This window comes from Aedes aegypti, chromosome 1 (assembly GCF_002204515.2).
Source record: "Aedes aegypti strain LVP_AGWG chromosome 1, AaegL5.0 Primary Assembly, whole genome shotgun sequence".
NCBI lineage: Eukaryota > Metazoa > Arthropoda > Insecta > Diptera > Culicidae > Aedes > Aedes aegypti.
Genome location: NC_035107.1, coordinates 112,259,884 through 112,279,217, shown reverse-complemented (window position 1 = coordinate 112,279,217; position 19,334 = coordinate 112,259,884). Strand labels below are relative to the sequence as shown.

The 19,334-nt window shown below is 37.8% G+C and overlaps 1 protein-coding gene across 1 annotated transcript; it reads left to right on the top strand.

Moving 5' to 3' along the window:
- Positions 1 to 59: 59 nt before the first annotated feature.
- On the top strand, positions 60 to 14,090 carry LOC5571561. The gene is given in 4 exon segments (XM_001653648.2): positions 60 to 217; positions 13,038 to 13,521; positions 13,523 to 13,663; positions 13,797 to 14,090. Coding segments are annotated over 4 exon segments (969 nt in total). The 5' UTR covers positions 60 to 119; the 3' UTR covers positions 14,043 to 14,090.
- The last annotated feature ends 5,244 nt before the right edge of the window (positions 14,091 to 19,334 follow it).

Here is a 19,334-nt window from a genome sequence, read left to right as displayed (position 1 = left end):
GTAACCCCAAAGAAGCGTTACGATTTTGACACATGTTTTTCACGCGTTTCTGTTTTTAGTTCGTTCTTTCGTTTCGTGTCGTGATCAAAACAAAACAAAAGTTCCGTTCTGAGAGCAGCATGGCCGTGTTTGGTCCGAATAAGCGTCGGAAAATCCCCGTTCCGAAGCGGCATGGTGTCCGCGATCCGTTGAAGAAACTTGCCGAGAGGGAAGCTGCGTGAGTATGAATTGAGTTTCTTACACATTATTTGGATGTTTGTCGCGGTTTTTGTGTTTCACTGAAATCGATGAGTTCACTATCATGAGAGCTTAACTGGTCACTAGGGTGTCCCATAAAAAAAAATCAATGTTCAAAATTTCCCTCGCATCGAGATAAGCGATTATGTTCCTTTTCAGCTGCATAGTGCCATAAGGGCGAATGTGAAAACTAACACATTCACAGATATACCAGTTTGAAGTTTAGCGGAAACCTATAATTTTAATTCTATGTTGCATTTTTGTAGGATGCGTTACAATATTATTTTTGTAGCAAAATATTTTATTTATTTTTATAAATTTTGCACCTTATCGAACGCAACGATGTGTAATCTTCGCCGATGAAACCGTCGCCATCCAACCAGCCGCTGCAAATTTGACGTTTTACCAGTCTTACCAAAACAACGGAAAACCAGATGTAGTGACCAGCCATTTCACATAGCCGGTATACACATTTTCTGATCAATCTTTCTTTCGATTTTCTAACGAGTTAGACTAGAATTAACACATTTCTTCCATCATTATAAAAGCACGTTTATTCTTCCCAAAATACATCAACAAACTGATCTCTATTTTTTCTTTCGTCAAGCTGTGCCTACTACGATCTCGATTGATTTCAATTTGAGTACTAGCTAAACAGTTCTTTAGCTCACGGACCTATCTTGGTTTTACTGTACTCTGTTTCCAGCCTCTCATAATCCCTACATTCACCCCTTCCTCTACTCTTAGTGAGTAAATGTTATTTAAAATAATGTTACTTAGTATAAGATTTTGTAGATACATAATTTGAAATTACTTGAGAGTGATAAAAAAGCTTCCTTCTTTTAGGTCACCAATTCCATGTTTGATTGTGATTCTTCCGTTATCTGTTGTAATACTGTTAACTTGAATCTTGTTATGATCCTGAAAAGACAAAAGTAAATTTAGTATTGTCCAAACAGCTTTATAAAACTCTTTGAGTAGTGTTTGTTTCCTGTATCCACCACGGTTGAAGATGTCAAGAACTGCGTTTTTTTAACGTTTGATTGTTTCTTCTCTGGATCTCTACTACTCCTGGGAAAAAAATCAAGGATATTATCATTTGGTTTACGTTGCCTTGAATTAAACTATAAACATTTTAACATAACGTCAAAGTGAAAATGAGACATCAATGCCTTCTAAAATTTCAAAACGCTTTACACATTTTAATTCTTTGTTATTGATTATTATGTTCTCAAAATGCTAATTTGGAAAGAGTTTTTCAGATTCATGACATCAAAGTGAGCATAAGTTATGGAAATTACCTTATACTTTAACGGCAGAAAATGCTTTAAATATTCTTATACTATTTAATTGGCTATCTATGTTTTCAAATGTTACTTTGGAAAGAAATGTCCAGGTTCATAACGTAAAAGTGAACATCAAAAAATAAAATCTTTCAAAATTCCGACAGCACAAAACGCTATACACAATAAAATTATATATTATTAGTTATCTGAACATAAGAGATTCAAATGTTTCAAAATTTCAACAGCACAAAACGCTGTATGGTTTCAAATTCTATGTTACTCAATCAATGTTCCTTAAATATCTATTTAAGTTTTCTAGACTCATAACATCAGAGCTTCTAAAATTTCAAAGTGGTCATGAGAGCATAGTCATTTTGTAGTAGCTATATTCGCTAATTAAAGCCTATCCTTTAAGGTAACACACCCCTGCATTTTCAGCTACCCTTTAGGAGACTTGCTTTATCTCAACTATCCTCTCTAAATGTTCATTTTGTGAGACTCGCTCTGTTTATTTATTAATTTAATATTTTTCATTTATTTATTTTATTAATATTTTTCATAAGGGTGACAAACCCGCTTTTGCCAGGAGACTCACTTTTTATCATTTCTGGGAACTCGTTCTTCGTCACTGATGTACATGCGCGTGGAAAAAAAAATCCTCAGAGCTAATCTTCTTGAAGCACGTGTAATTTTCTTCATTGGATACACCTTTTTTTCAATAATTAAAAAAATCCTTCAATACTAAAACGGATACTTTCAGTTTTCATTTTTTTTTTTCAAAGTTTGAAATGGAACACTTCACCTAACAGGTCCTCAGCTCTTCACACGTTCTTTGTTTCACCTTTGGGAGCAAATGCGCCATGTAGTGACCAGCCATTTCACATAGCCGGTATACACATTTTCTGATCAATCTTTCTTTCGATTTTCTAACGAGTTAGACTAGAATTAACACATTTCTTCCATCATTATAAAAGCACGTTTATTCTTCCCAAAATACATCAACAAACTGATCTCTATTTTTTCTTTCGTCAAGCTGTGCCTACTACGATCTCGATTGATTTCATTTTGAGTACTAGCTAAACAGTTCTTTAGCTCACGGACCTATCTTGGTTTTACTGTACTCTGTTTCCAGCCTCTCATAATCCCTACACCAGAGTCTATGAATGGAGAGAACTGGCAACAAGTTCCCCAATCACAAAAATGTGATTTATAAGCGGTTTCTTCACCACCGCTTAGGCACTAAACCTAGTTTACCCATACACTGAGAACAGCGTTGCAGTTGAAATTACTATATTAGAGGGTTAAATTAAATACACAACGCCACTTGATTTGTGCGGACTAAATTTGCATTTATTTCAAATATTTTGTGCGTTCAATTTTACCATGGTACCATTTCGACAGTAAAAATTACTATATCATGGTTAAAAACTTGCAGCAGGCCAGAATCGAACCGAGGATTTCGTGATTGTCAAGCGTGAACGCTTACCGCTCGGCTATCGATGCGGTTGGATTAAGAGGGAACAAAACGCAAATAAAAAGCGTTCTTGATTGCTCAATCGTGATTGGAATAGTAAATTTAAAAACTTGTTCATGGTTCTCATTACTTCAATGCTTGTTTCAGTGTATGGGTAAACGTGATTTACAGCTTAAGCGAATGTGTGCGCTTTCCAGTGACTTCACTCAAATGCACTCTCAATTCGAATGTTATTTTACAAAGTCGCAAAGAACAAAATTGAAAATGATCTGAAATTGATTTTGTAATATTAGACTTTGATGATCTGAATTTCGTTCTTCTCAGATTTCGCCTTCGATTTCGCTGCCCCTTTACGATCACCGCCGCCCATGCAATTATCCTGATGTTCATGACAGTTTTGTCCGGCCGGCTCAGTGTTTACCATTTTCTCTTTGTTCTCGACTTACCAGCTGGTCTGGTTTACACAACAAAACCAGCTGGTCTTCCGATGTTTACAGTCATCGTCATTGTTCTCACGCTCCAGCTGGTCGAGTTATCGTGTCAAAACCAGCTGGTAGTGATGGAAATCAAGGATGAAAGGTAAATGGTGTTTGAAAATGCACCATACAGTACATTATTGGCAGCTTCTCAATTTCGTCATGAAAGTCTAAACATTCGTAAAAATTACAATAAAGTAATACCGTGGACGTACCATATTTGACGCGGTTAAGAAAATTCTAAATTCAAACTCTTGTCAAATCGTCTAAATCTATTCGATTTTGTTGAAATTTGAACCTATGCTAGCTCAACTATTATAAAATTAGGCAAAAATCAGTAAAAAAATATTAAACGATTTTTTCTTCATGTTTGATTGACTTTTTGTGAAACACATTAGGTTCCTTATTTGACGCATCAATTCTTCAATGTGCCTAATTTGACGCACTATGTTCCTTATTTGACGCACTTACAAATAATTGCTAAAGTTTAAAATATACAAGAGTTTCAGTATTCAATAGTTCAATTAAATGAAAAAAGCGTTTTAGAGAGGACATAAAAGTTAGAACCTTCGGAAAATGTTTTGAATGACGTCATCCGGTAGTCACTTTTGCTATGCGTTTAGTTAGTGTAGAAAATAAAACTGGCGATTGAGTTCAATCTATAGTTAAGCATTATTGTTTAGTTTAATGTATTTTCGTCGTGATATCAAACTACGTTGCGCTGGAACGGGGCAGGTAGTTGCTAAAATAAGGACAAATTGGTCAAAAACTAGAACGAAAACAACCGGTTCAAAAATTACCGTTTGATAATTTTCGTTACTTATAACACGTGAACTACGCCTACTTGTCCCATGTTCTATGTCACCCTTATGGACCCAGGGACAAATATGCGTAGAACCAACGGCAGTATGAGCCTCGAAATAGATCGAGAACCATATATGGGTCATACATTAAGTACGTCATGTTATTAGGGGGAAGGAGGTGCTCTGCAAGATGTGACGAATCATACAAGTTTTTTGAAGGCTCCATATAAAAAGTGTGAAGTAGGGCGGATGGGCGGGGTTTTTGTAGAAAATAGTATGTTTTTGTGACACGTATCTCATGGATACCCCCTATTGTATAAATTATACGAAACAAACCATTGAATCTACACCTCACCTCCTGACGCATTTATTGAAGCTTCCACGAAACATTAGGGGACGCCCATAAACCGCGATAAATTGTACAATTTTCAACCCCTCTCAACCTTGGCCTCATTTATTTTATGAAAAGTGCGAATATTTTGTATGAATCGTTGCGTTTCCCTGAACCTCCTCCTCTTCCTAAAAACGTAATCTATGAATGACCCTTTACATGTGATTACATAAAGCCTTGGGTTGTTCTGCGGACGGATTTTTTTAATGCAAGCCCCATAAATATTTATTTTCCTATTTCCGATTCAACAAAACATGCTGAACAAAATAGCAAATAATTAGGAACATTGTGTGCCTAACTTGACGCACAAGATTTTCATACAAAAATATGTCTTAAAGTTTAAAAGTAGAAAACTTTCGACGTCAATTCATGAATAAAAGAATATTACTGCTTGTTGTTGATAATATTGGTGTAAAACAGCACAATAATTTCACGAAAATTGATCAACAATAGTTAGCATATTCACTAAGGAATGAAAAAAATGACGCACTTGTCGGATGCATTTTCGAATAAATTTTATTTTTTAACTATTATCAATAAAGTATACACTTTTTTCGATTGGAATCCATCAATAACATGTAAATAAAGATTAAGCAATACATTTTCGAGTGCTAGTCTGATCTAGAATTAATTTATGATAACATTAATTAGAAAATGCGTCAAGTTTGGACCCGCGTCAAATATGGTACGTTCACGGTAACAATAAAGTCTCGCATAACTTATGATCTCGCCATAAAAGCCATTGGTAACCAGGTGTGTAGCTCGTTGTTTCTGAGAATTTGATTGGAGTTACACGTTATTTAACAACGCTATGGTGAAGAAAGGATCATTCTCTGCCTGCCTGTGGTGTTGGTTTTGATGCTTATTCATTCATTTGCTCAGAAACAACGAGATACACACGTGGTTACCAATGGCTTTTAGGGCGTTATCCCAGATTATGCGGTTTCCGCGCAACTGAAAAAACAGTGAATTTCTTTTAGCCTTTTGCTGCCCCTCTGGTAATGAGCCTATGCATGCCATAAAACGTTTGACTTTTACTGTGCGCCCTGTTTTCAAGTTGCCCGTGAGAGACAGCGAGACAGCACCAACACACGGCGCACAGTAAAAGTCATATGAGAACAAAATAATTTATGGCTCGTACAGAGGCTCATTGACCGAAAACAGCCGCATCTGTACACTCAAGAAAATAGCTTCCTTAAATGAATGTGAATTTGCACATACATCGCTCAAATTACTAAAATCATTAGTTTTATTTGTGTCATATATAGGGTAACGGTCGTATTTTGGACCCCCTAAGGAAGTGATTTTACTTTTTTGTTCCAATTAATCAAATGCACAGCGTAACCAATTCAGTGTAGAGAAAAACTTCCTCTACGAGATAAAAATGCCCAAACGGTCCTGTAGGATCCACGAAACGTCGAAAATAATTGAATTGTGAAGCATTGTTTTTCATTATTTTGGACACACCAATACATTTTGGACCCTCAAAGTATATATTTTGGACCCCCGGCATTTTTTATCGTTTGGCGTCAAAGTCCACGACACTGGTTGTATAATATGCTTGCCCGTAGTCTAATCAATCGATTGCCAATGGAAAACCAAAGAAACTCTTCGCTCTTAGTTCAGAAATTTGAAAAAAGTTTTTGTTTACATTTGAAAAATTTCTGACGGCTTCAATTTCTGTGTGTAACGTGCTGTAACGGTTGCATGGATGAACCGATTGAATTAAATTATTTTCAGATAAAATAAACACATTTTCCATGTACAAAAGGTTGATGCAAGTGCGGAATGATCCAATCTTTTTAAATGGCATGCGAATTGAGTTGGTCTTTCGATTCAAACTGGGTAAATTTGCAGGAAAACGGCCCAGGGGGTCCAAAATATATAGAGGTCCAAAATATATTGGTTGCCCTACATATAGCATTTGAAACATATTCAAAGTATGTGCAAGTTATACGTTCTTCTGAAGCACATTGTGCAAAAAAATATGGCGTCCGTCTGAAGGTTTCGCGATTGTGACCTTGTGAAGCTGTATTTATCCAGCGATATTTTGACTGTATCGGAAACTATATTTGCTAAAATTGAATACTTTGATATTGTTTTAACTTATGTTTACTTCTATGCAGATGGAGGCATCGAATTTCGTCAGATAGATGTAACAGCAAAGAATGATTACAAACTGATGAACCCTCTGCTCACAGAGATTGCGTAGAAGACCAATACGAGTTGCCCCAAAAAGATGGTAATTTTTGGTTTGTCTTCTTCTGCTGCTCATTCTTATTGATTGTTTCATCATTCATATTGAAACTGTTCTAATATGTCTATCAGAGACAGGATTTATATTCACTTATTGGTTTTCGCTCATTATTGGATTTAAAAAGAAAAACCTAAAAACGTTTATTGAAATGATTTGATCGATCAATATACTCCATTGAAGCCGCCCATGTAAGGTATGTGTCTGGATTATGGATTCGATATGAAATAATCATGCTTTCAATGGACATTAAGATTGGCGATAATCCATTGATTACGCACATACTTTCCTTATGCGAACCCCTATAAGCCATTTTACGTGACGTTTCGGAACAGCTGATCGTCGCTGCGGCGTCAATTGACAGGAGACCTGGGATTAAATCCAGCCTGATTTTCAACAACGCCTCATCTTACCAAACGAGGACATGGAGAAAACAACAAAAAAAGAGATCCAAAAATGTTCGTTATTGCAACATTACACCTAGTTATTGTATCAACTACCTCATTGTTACCCATATTGCACAAAAAAAAGACACTTTTGTGATCAAAAATATTTCATTAATTTTTCTCCATTTATGTTTTCGCCTGGATGAAAAGCTACGCTAGAAATGCGCACAGTCATCAACCATCATCATCGCGAAAACTGACGACGATGATTGAAAAATCCCAGGTCTCCTGTCATTTGACCTGCTTCGTAAAATGGCTCATTGCAAAAATCCATATGGGTTGGCACATGAATCAAATGAGGACATTATTACTTTTGACACCCACCCACCCTTTCGTAACGTTTTTTGTATGAAAATTCTACAAATTTTGTATGAGCCGTAACATCGTGAGGACACCCACCCACCCCCTTCAGCGTTATGAACTTTGTGAATAAGCCCTTATGGGAGAAAACATTGCGGTGTTTCATCAAACGCGGTTGTTCCTTTTTCGGACCATTCGCTGCGTGGAATTTTGGGCAAATGCGCGTTTTGGAAACTTTACAACAACCGCGCGGTGTATCATATCCATCGCACCAGTCAATAAGCCATTTTACGAAGCCTGGTCAAATGACAGGAGACCTGGGATTTTTCAATCATCGGCGTCAGTTTTCGCGCTGATGATGGTTGATGACTGTGCGCATTTCTAGCGTAGCTTTTCATCCAGGCGAAAACTTAAATGGAGAAAAAATATTAAAATATTTCTGATCACAAAAGTGCTTTTTTATGTGCAATATGGGTAACAAAGAGGTAGCTGATACAATAACTAGGTGTAATGTTGCAGTAACGAACATTTTTGGATCTCATTTTTGTCATTTTCTCCATGTCCTCGTTCGGTAAGATGAGGCGTTATTGAAAATCACGCTGGATTTAATCCCAGGTCTCCTGTCAATTGACGCCGTTGCGGCGATCAGCTGTTCCGAAACGTCTCGTAAAATGGCTCATATCACGCCATTTCTTGCGTAACAATTCTATAGGGCCAATGATCAGATTGTAAACAAATCGGGTTTTGATACCATTCGATAGCATCTCCCAACACCCACAAACTATGCTAACATTGTCAACATATTTATTTTTGTTTTATGGCTGTATCGGTCATGCGACTCAAAGGTAAAGGGAGTCTATAGAAGCAAATGATGGAAACGAATAGGTGCATAGGCGTCGCAAGGGAGCGACAAGATTGGAATTTTTAATTAGGTGGTGAAAATTGAGCAAGCCATTTTAAAGTCAGTAAGCATCGAAGTGACTGGCGGGAAGACGTCTATGTGAGTGTTTGATCAGCTGTGAAGCGAAGTATTGCAGCTCCATGTTGCACCAAAAAATTGAAGCATTAGTACAGGAGCCCTTGCGGCTCTAAAGAACTCGCTGGCGCTACTTCGCAGAAGAAGAGTTCCGGAACTGCTAGATTATTGAGGCGAGCATGTCTCTGTGAGGTTCTTATAGCGATGCTACACACTAACAATTTTTTGCAAGCTTCTCAATATCGACCAGTAGCTTCAGAGGTCGTCTGCTCGAACTTAACGCAGCTTGCAAACTTCGACTATGCGAATTAGGCAGTTCCTGCATTAGAACCGATGAAAGTGTGCTCTTCAACCTTAATCTTCTCTCCGATTTCGGGCGCCTCACGAAAGCTACTGTCCTTCACCAAATATTCGTCTTGTTTCTGCACCAACGCCAGACAATCTTCGAAGTGTCGGTGGGCGATCTTCGCCTGGATTTCCTCTGGTACCAAAAACAACCAATCTCCATGATCGAATTCACTTCGGCCGTCGGACTGAGCATCTCACTGTCCACCGATTTATGCTGGCCTGAACTTCAATATCAAAATCCATCGCATCTGTAGTAACCACTTTTTTCGGAATTTGAAAATACTTCTAATTTCACCATCCTCCATCACTCAATAAGGTTGCTGCCCATAGTGGTTATCACGCCCAGTGGTATGGGTGCCCTAGTGTAGATGTAGTTGTGAACCTTAGAGGAAAACAATATGCACTCAGTCTCGAAAAACACCTAGAAACCGGGTGTGAATTTTTCAAATTGGGTAATATTTCCATATGCATTTTGATGAGTCTGGAAAGCGTGTGCAAGTTTCTTTGAGGAAAACAAAAACAAACTGTGTATGACGAACGTATGCTAGTCTACGTGTGTTCAAATGTCAGTAAGCTCTATAAATAGCGAAACATAATGAAGCACGTCCGATCGTGCAAACTTTATCCAACAGAATGATGATATTGTGCCGTTGTAGTGGCTTCGAATCCTCCCAGATGCCGCGTTCGTTTCTGACTTCGTTTAAGAGAATTTTCCGAAGCCCACCCGATTTCTTCCCGACGCGAGGTAGTCGCATTTAAATTTTCTCTAATTTCCACCACATTCGTGATGTTATTTCTCTACTTAGGAACCGAAGGTACGCGCGCGTGCGTTCTCATATAATTCTCGCCGGTGTACTCTCTCCATTACCATCCTTCTCTCGATGATCGCATATCTCGCCTACCATACATACACACGATACCTTTGGCAGTCACCGAGACCGAGAACCTAGACGATTTCGCGGCCGGTCTCTCGCTCTCTACTGGCACGACGAAAAAGCATCCGCATCACCGACGAACGCTCTCTCTCAGCGAAATATTTTTAACGAACATATTACGAGGCTATATATTCCATAGGCCAGGGGAAATGGTTCACCTAGCGTGAATTTATAGCAGAGAAAAAGTAGATTTTGTATGAAAATTGACAGGAAAATGAATGACAAGTTCATCCACTTCTCCTGGCCTATTCTATCGTTCCATTTTTCTTTAACGGATATTGTAGCATGCCTCAGTTCATTTTGAAACACGCTAAAATTTGGCGTCGCTATTATTACTTTATCATGTTTACCAACCCAGCTTTATCTACCACAGCATCGAGGACCTGTTTTCTTATTTGAGGCTGAAAAATCATGGTGCAACCCTTGTTATTGACGCATTTCCAACACCTGTAAGGATAGTTAACAAGAACTCATTGAGTTAGAATGTTTGTCTTTTCAAGACAGCCTTAATCCATTTTATTTGTACTCATTTGAGTTGAGGTTGACTCCACCTCTATAATACCTTCCTCTTATAATGAGCAATATCTTTGTCCGCCGGACCAAACGGATAGAATTCGCTGCGACGGCAGCCCCTTGTTTTTTTTTCCGAGCTTTTTGCCGCCGGATCCAACAGATCTATATCTGTTGCAACGGCAGCTCCCTATTACGGTGAGCTTTTTCGTTTTTTGTTTCGCTGGACCCAACAGATCAAATTTGTTTTGTTTACGCCGGACCCGACGGATAGAATCCGTCGCTACGGCAGCCCACTTCTAAGGTGAGCTTAAACACTTCTGCCGTCGCTACGGCAACCTGTTTTACGAGTTTTTATTTTAGTTCCAACTTACACTGTTGCGAACTGCATAATTTCGACGGCTACTTCCTTTTCTTCAATATGCTGGCAATGAAAGAGCTTCCATATTAGAATTCATTTTTTTTTTTTTTTTTTTTTTTTTTTTTTTTTTTTTTTTTTTTTTTTTTTTTTTTTTTTTTTTTTTTTTTAATTTCTTTATTAGTATTATTCCAAACATTACATTCATTTCTTATATCTAGGTGTTCTGTGTTATTTGACAACACTATCATCCTAATTTGGTAAAACAAATTTAAGATTTAATTAACATTTTGTTAACAACATATTACATTTCATTTGCCGTAGCAGTTCAGTTTTTTTACAGGTGAGTTGATTTCACCTGCTTATAAGAGAAAAAAAAAACGTTTTTAATATACTTAACCTAACTTAACCTAAACATATAACGCATTAATCGTGGCAATAGAAGATTGTAACGATTTTTGCCTGAAATTATTAATGATTGTATTTGACATTTGTTCCAATGTTTCAACATTGGATATTCTATGTAACTCATTGGTACTATACCAGGGAGGAAGCCTCAGAATCATTTTCAAAATTTTATTTTGAATTCTCTGCAGCTTCCTGGTATTACAACAGCTAGTCCATATTGGTACAGCATACAACATGGCTGGCCTGAAAATTTGTTTGAATATCAAAAGCTTGTTCTTAAGACAAAGCTTTGATTTTCTATTAATAAGGGGATAGAGACATTTTACATATTTATTACATTTAGCTTGAATGCCCTCAATGTGATTTTTGAAAGTTAAATTCTTATCTAGCATGAGCCCTAGATACTTAACTTCATCTGACCAATTTATTGGAACCCCTGTGACAACATGTCTACTTGAAGGTTTCAAATAAAGAGCTTTTGGTTTATGTGGGAATATTATTAGTTGAGTTTTGGAAGCATTAGGAGAAATCTTCCATTTTTGCAAGTATGAAGAAAAAATATCCAAACTTTTTTGCAATCGACTACAGATGACACGCAGGCTTCGACCTTTGGCAGAGAGGCCTGTGTCATCCGCAAACAAAGATTTTTGACATCCCTGAGGTAGCTCAGGTAAGTCAGATGTGAAAATATTGTATAATATTGGTCCCAAAATGCTGCCTTGAGGAACACCAGCTCTTACAGGAAGTCTTTCAGATCTGGAGTTCTGATAATTAACCTGAAGTGTACGATTTGACAGATAACTTTGAATTATTCTAACAATGTATGTTGGAAAATTAAAGTTTTTTAATTTTACAATCAAACCTTCATGCCAAACACTGTCGAATGCTTTTTCTATGTCTAGAAGAGCAAGACCAGTAGAATAGCCTTCAGATTTGTTGGAACGGATCAAATTTGTTACACGTAAAAGTTGATGAGTGGTCGAATGTCCATGGCGGAATCCGAACTGTTCATTGGCAAAAATTGAATTTTCGTTGATGTGGGCCATCATTCTGTTCAGAATAACCTTTTCAAAAAGTTTACTGATGGAGGAAAGCAAACTGATTGGACGATAGCTAGAAGCTTCTGCATATTAGAATTCAATTCGAAGAATATTCTCCTTACTGCAACACACAGGATCTCTCGTCGCCAATGTGGAGTTTTCATGTCTTCACTGCTTGACAGTTTTATAGTGATGACCCTTCAGATAAGCCCAGCCTACTCGACAGTATGCCAAATCACCACAAACTCTTTCAAAACGGCCAATAATCGCTTTTTTTTTTAAATCATTCATTGGACCCCTGCTTGAAACGGCCAATGATAGGTTCTCTCTCCATCAAGAGGGCCCATACAATCGGAAAATTTCGCAAACTGTCTTTGGCCATTAGCATGGTGAGAGGCCAATGACTCTCTGGGCTTGTTCACAAATTTCAAAACGCTGAAAATGGCCTTCTTTGATACCTACCCCCTCGTAACGTTTTTTGTATGAATGTTATAAATAAATATGTTATATAAATATAAATCCATAAATTCTAATAGCCTAGCAATACGCTATTGACTAATACTTCTCTTCATTACATATTTTATAAAAAAAGGATTACGCATCTCGGCTCCCTGGCCTACATATAAGCATTGATGTTGCACAATACAATCTCCAATATTTGATTTATTAAATTAGTAACTAAAACAAATTGGATCCTGCCTTTACCTTTCGAATCTATTTGCTATTTTTAAACTAATCCTTTTGTTAAAATTAAAAAATAATAATATGCTTCCTCAATCATATTTTTCCCATCAGCATCAAAGACAAAATCAATAACCCTCCAAGAGAGCGGGATGTACAGGAAGTTTCCAATCGCTTCAAAAAGTTTGTCCAACTCAAAGAACAAACCAAAAATCACACCGCAAACAAGCATCCCTCCCATGGCCAACATCAGCAACCAAAGGCGCGCCGGGAACCGAAGCGAAGTCAACTGCAGGTCGGAGACAGTGTTGTCCGACAGCTCCCGAAGGAACCGGAAGAAGCATTTCTGGCTCGTGCCAGCAAACTGCAGCAAGACCGGGTAACGGAGGCCAAGTTCTCTTCCAAGTTCAACGTCGACATCGAACGGGATGAGTCGACCGGAGCCGTTCGATTGAAGAAACGGAAAACCCACGAGATTGATGAACTGCTCAAAAAGAAAGCTGAAGAAGCAAAAGGTTTCAAGAAGAAGAAGAAGGTCAAGGAGGAAAATAAAAAGTTAACGTTAGCAGAGAAAAAGGCTTTAAAGAAACAGAAAATAGAGGCGAAAAAAACGAAGTGAGGAGGACAAACTGTTGGAAGAGTACCAACTGGATAACATTGCATTCGGGGAGGTAGTCGATGGACCTCCAACCTTGAACACAAAACCAAGACATGCAGACAAACTAGAGGGAGAGCCAAGGGTAAGCTATTTTTGGTCTCGCATGATTTACCATAAGGCTGTCAACGCGACATTAATTCTAACTGAAAATGGTTTATTCATAGTATCATAGTGTGTTTTCCATATAGTGCTTTAACGACATCTCCCTTTCACAGCCTGGCAAGAAACGACTATTGCTCCACTCGCTGCTGGATCCATCAAAGGATGAAGATGATGCTCAGGATGCTGAGCCACAGAGAAAGAAATCCAAGAAAAACGTACCATCACAGGCACAAAAGATCGACCTGAAGGGAAAGCGTAAAAATTTGCCAGTTTGCACCAGAATGAAACTGGAACGAGAACAACAAAGTGTAATCGAAATGTATCGGAAAATGAAAAAGTCCAAAAACCAGGGTACTTGAGATGAGCATACATATAATAGTTGACAATACATATACATATTAAATTTATGACTGTGTTTTATTCATCACTTAAGATCAATTAGGCAATCTATGAAACGGTTTCGGGTCATTTGACCAAATGCTGTTTGTCCGAACGCCATATGGCCGAAATTGAAAACAATAACGCCGCCAACTTGTTACGGAGTACCAGTTAACAGGTTAACAATCTTTCGCTCTATTATGCAATAATGGTTGAAAAATCTCAGGAATCTCTTATTTACCGTTATGTTCTGAATGGCCTCAACGGTTTACGCATGATTTTGAAACGTTAATTCATATATTCAGTATAATACCCCATTTACCCACTTGCCCCGCGGTACCTTATTATTTTAAAAATGAAGGGGCGGGGCAAAATGAGCCACCTAGATTTAAGCAAAACAAACGGTATTTTGAACATAAATGCATTGCCTAACTATACCAGATTATGTGTTTACTGCATAGTCATCTGTATGCACCATTACAAGTGGAACACTGCTAGAAAATACGTTGAACCAAGTATCGCAATTTAGTACTATAATAACATGGTCTGTTTACTATGTGTTATGTATCTATCAAAGATAAGCTGCTAGAATGAATAATTTCAAGCAAAGCTAATACAATTTTCCTTCCAATAATGTACTCTTCACCACTAACTCTTCTCTATACTGTTTTAAATAAAAATCATTCGATTGATTGAGATGGCTCATATTGCCCCATATGGTTGGTGAACACGCAGATTAACGTAGTTTTCCAAAACGTTCCTAAAATAATGTTCAAGTTGATGTTAACATTGTTTATCTGCGTAACATGGAAGATAACATTTTGTAGTACAAGTCACTTGCATTTAAACGATAATTTTTGATGTTTTTCAATGCATTCCATGGCTTTTTCCTTAGGTGGCCCATATTGCCCAGATCGCCCCTATTCACTTCTCTGCTAGCGGTAACAGCTTCCAGCTGCGTTTTCAGTAACTAAAACTTTTTACGACTTATTCGTCCTTAATGTAGCATCGGTTTACTTTAATGCTACGTACCAAGTAATTCCTTAAATATAATTCACAGTTCTAGCACAGACAAACAAACGTCACACTCTCATCATTGTCCATCGTCCACCTTTTTAACGGTCAATTTAGCCACGAGTTTTGGCTTCTTTTTTCACAAACAGTGAGCCTATTTGACGTAAGTGTTCACAGAGTCGTTCTATTTACTGATATACGCAAGCAACGGTGCAGGGTTAATCTTGGATGAGAATATCATCTCACACAAGTTAACCCTTGTGCTGAAAATATGTTTTAAATAAAACTTCATGAGCGTAAGCCATAATCAGTCTTCTAAGATCATCCTTCTGCTCCAAGATTCAAACAAGCATGCTTTGAATTCATCTTAATGAGCGGGATTGTTTTGAATCCTGATTTTTTCAATCTCAGGGTGCGGGATGAATCACTGCCATTAAGCTCACATGAGATCACATGTTGAAGAAAATAATACAATTTGCTCCCAGGGGACGGACCTGGTGTAGGGGTTAGAACACACGCCGAGGACCTGGGATCGAATCCCATCCCCGAGATAGTCACTGAAAATTTCAGTGACGACTTCCTTCGGAAGGGAAGTAAAGCCGTTGGTCCCGAGATGAACTAGCCCAGGGCTAAAAATCTCGTTAATAAAGATAGGAAAAAAAAAAAACAATATGCTCCCCGAATGAAATAGTAGGGTTTATTCACAAATTTCATAGCGCCAAAAATGGTAATTTTTTACACCCACCCACCCCCTCGTAATGCATTTTGTATGAATATTTATCGAATTTTGTATGAGCTGCAATATTCTAAGGGCACCCACCCACCCCCTTCAGCGTTATGACATTTGTGAATGGGCCCAGTACTAAATGTTCCTCGTGTCCAATATGAATATTCGACGTTTCAACGGGGATTGGGATGAGCCAAACCTATCGAACGATAAGCGCAATAGTAAGGAAAGCAATAAAATTGTATCGGTAGACAGAAACGTCCAAGATTTGTATCAAACCACCCCACTGGTTGGCCCTACTGGCGGTCATTACCAGCCTTGGTGAAGCGTATTAAATCAAATATTTGACCATCACAGCACTCGCTGAAATCAAATCACCATTGTATTTTATGTGCGTAAAACAGATAAGGGCCCATTCACATATTTCATAACGCTGAAAGGGGTGGGTGGGTGTCCTCGTGATGTTACGGCTCATACAAAATTTGCAAAATATTCATACAAAAAGCGTTACAAGGGGGTGGGTGGGTGTCAAAAATAGCCATTTTTAGCGTTATGAAATTTGTGAATAAACCCTAAAACTGTTTCTGGGGGTCATCGTCCGGTCTATGTGCACCATTTGAAATGTATTTTGTTTCCATTAAATTATATTGTAGTGCATTTGGTTTTTATGTGCACTGCAATACAATTGAAATGATAAATATTTGAAACTTATCAAAGTGGAATATAAATTTTAAATGTACCAACCCATAGTAAAGAATTATCAACTTCCGCACATAATTTTCAAGAGGTTACAAACATAGTGAAATATTAAAATGGCGGGGTAAACAAGCAGAATTGTTTCGATTTGTATTCCCAATCTTGTAATCTTGAACGGCATCGAAAAGACATCGACAACACTGAAGGTCAATCCTTGCTGGTTATGCAAGAAAAAAAAAACTGCAAGTAACATTCTCGGAGCTAATCTAATATCAATCAAATTTGTGCAACCAACTCATTGCTTTTGTTTAGGGAAATGTGGTTCTCTGGCGTATGAACTAAATTCGAGATTCCACGGCAGATGACGACCTGGCTCATTTCATTCAACACCTGCATGCATGGGAGTAACTGAGGGAGTTACATAATCTTTCCAAGAAAACTCTCATTCCACATGATCTGCATCATTCACAGGTGGCGATTAGGTTCATTTGCTCTAGGTCCGGATCGAACTATAAAAACTTAAAATGGCGACAAACCTGAAACCTTAAGTGAATTCATTCATCAAGTTTTCTTTTCAAATGATCATAATTTTAGATTCTTTTAAATAAACTTTTTGTAAAAATGCAATGTTTTTAATTATTTATGCTCGCATTAATAAGTCTAATAAAATGCAGTTCGTAGGCATATATTTTGTACGTGCGCTGCACATAAATTTCAAGAGGAACAACGTTCTCAAATTTATGTTCAAGACTAGTGAATTACAAGTGCGAAGCTTGATTGCAAAAATATATGTGCAATCCCAACTAACAATTCAGAGCCACAAACAAGCATGCATGTTTAATTGTTGTTCTATAATGGTAATGACAGCTGAATAAAAATTTTGCTCTATAAAGAGCTGAGAAGGTGCTTTTTTAACACAAACTTAGGTCAATGTTCAACGTTATGCATTAGAATGAACAAAAGTTGAATCGCCACTTATTAAACGTTTCCAAAGATTCTCATTCGACTAGTCAATATTGTTTTACTAACCTCAAATTTTCAAGAACATAAATCTAGAGAACTAAACATCCGTTCAAGCTGAAAACTTAATCGATTGGTCACCACCAGCGTGTGACCAATCGATTAGGTTTTCAGCTCGAACTGCTGCGCAGTCTGGTTCTCCAGATTTGTGCTCTTGAAAATTTGAGGTTTGGCTTCGATGCATATTCACCTTAATCATTTCAGACTGATTTCACTTTGTGTAAATAAACATTATTTTTGACCATCATTGACATTAATTTTCTCACTGTGCGCTAAAAATAGCCGACTGAACACAGCTTGGATCTGCACTAAACAGCAGCTGAATAATATGCTTGTTCAGTTGTTGATTAGCGTACCATGTGTTGATTAGACGATATCGAATAGAAGCTCAAACAAGATCAATATTCAGCTATGAGAGGTTTATATTTTGCACTGGACGATTCATTCATCAATTCTAGGATGGCGCAGATGGCAAGGCATACCGCTGACGATTGGAAGGTCTCGAGTTCGAATCCAGTATCCAGGCGATTTTTAAAAATGGTTGTCATATTATGATAATTGTGTACCCTACATGTTTAATTAAACCGTCTGAAAAATATTTTTTTGTTTTTATTTGTTTTTAATTATTTTTGGACCAGTCGTATAAAAGCTGAAGCAAACTGCTTGTACAACGTTTTAAAAGCTGAAAAATAAAGTTGGAATTCGACGACATGCTTTAAAGTTTCTCCAAATTTGTGTGAACAACGCCTGAACAAAGGTTGGCCATGAAAATTATTAAAATGTTATTAAACATGATGCTGAATAAAGCTGCCATAATGGTGTTTCTTAAATGAGTGAATGTTAGTTGGGATGCACATATATTCGACTATGAGATTAATCTCAGTGAGGGTGATCAAAATAATTCGGACAGACCGTTACGCGTATATAATTTGGCCATGAGCCTATGCATGCTATAAAACGTTTGACTTTTACTGTGCGCTCTGTTTTCAAATTGCCCGTGAGAGAGAGCGAGACAGCACCAACACACGGCGCACAGTAAAAGTCAAAAGAACAAAGGAGTTTATGGCACGTACAGAGGCTCATTTATGTCTGGTACACTAATCATAAATGGATCAAAGGATAGGACAAGAAACGGTCAAGGAATGGTTCTGCTACCGAAATTCGCGACTACGAAACAAAAAGAGATTTACAAAGCACTCGCACTTATGGAAAACCTCTTAAGGAACTGTCATCGTGTGCGTGAAAAAAAAGCAAAATATATATCTCTCCTTGTTTTTCTCACAGAAAACCGAGGAAAACAGCAGCAGCTTCGTAGTCCTGAATTATTTGAGCTGTACGCTGCTGAGAAGTAGAGCTGATTTCATAACGTCAGTAACGCCTGCCGTACAAATCAAATGGAGCTGTCACTTTTCCGTACGGAAAAATGTGCCGCTCAAATATTCCGCAAGTAGGTGGCCAAATTATACTGCTTCGCGACTAAAAACGGGTGAACCAACGTGCGAAGTTCGATTTTTAACCAACTTCGCCACGTCGCGAGTCACTTCGCTATAGTGCGCATCTATGCCCTCCACCGTGTGCATTATGCGCACTATTGAGAATCGAGTTTCGACGCGGCCCATTTAACCCATTTTTCAACGCGAAGCAGTACATATATGAGAAACGCTCTGTTCCAAAATACATAAAATACCACAAAAGATACCACCCCACCTACTTGTGTGATGAAATATGAGGATTGGCCCTCATTCCAGAACACACTTGAATTTTTCAATACCCCCCGCAAAAAGCGTAACGCTTTACCCACCCCTGCCGGTTGACA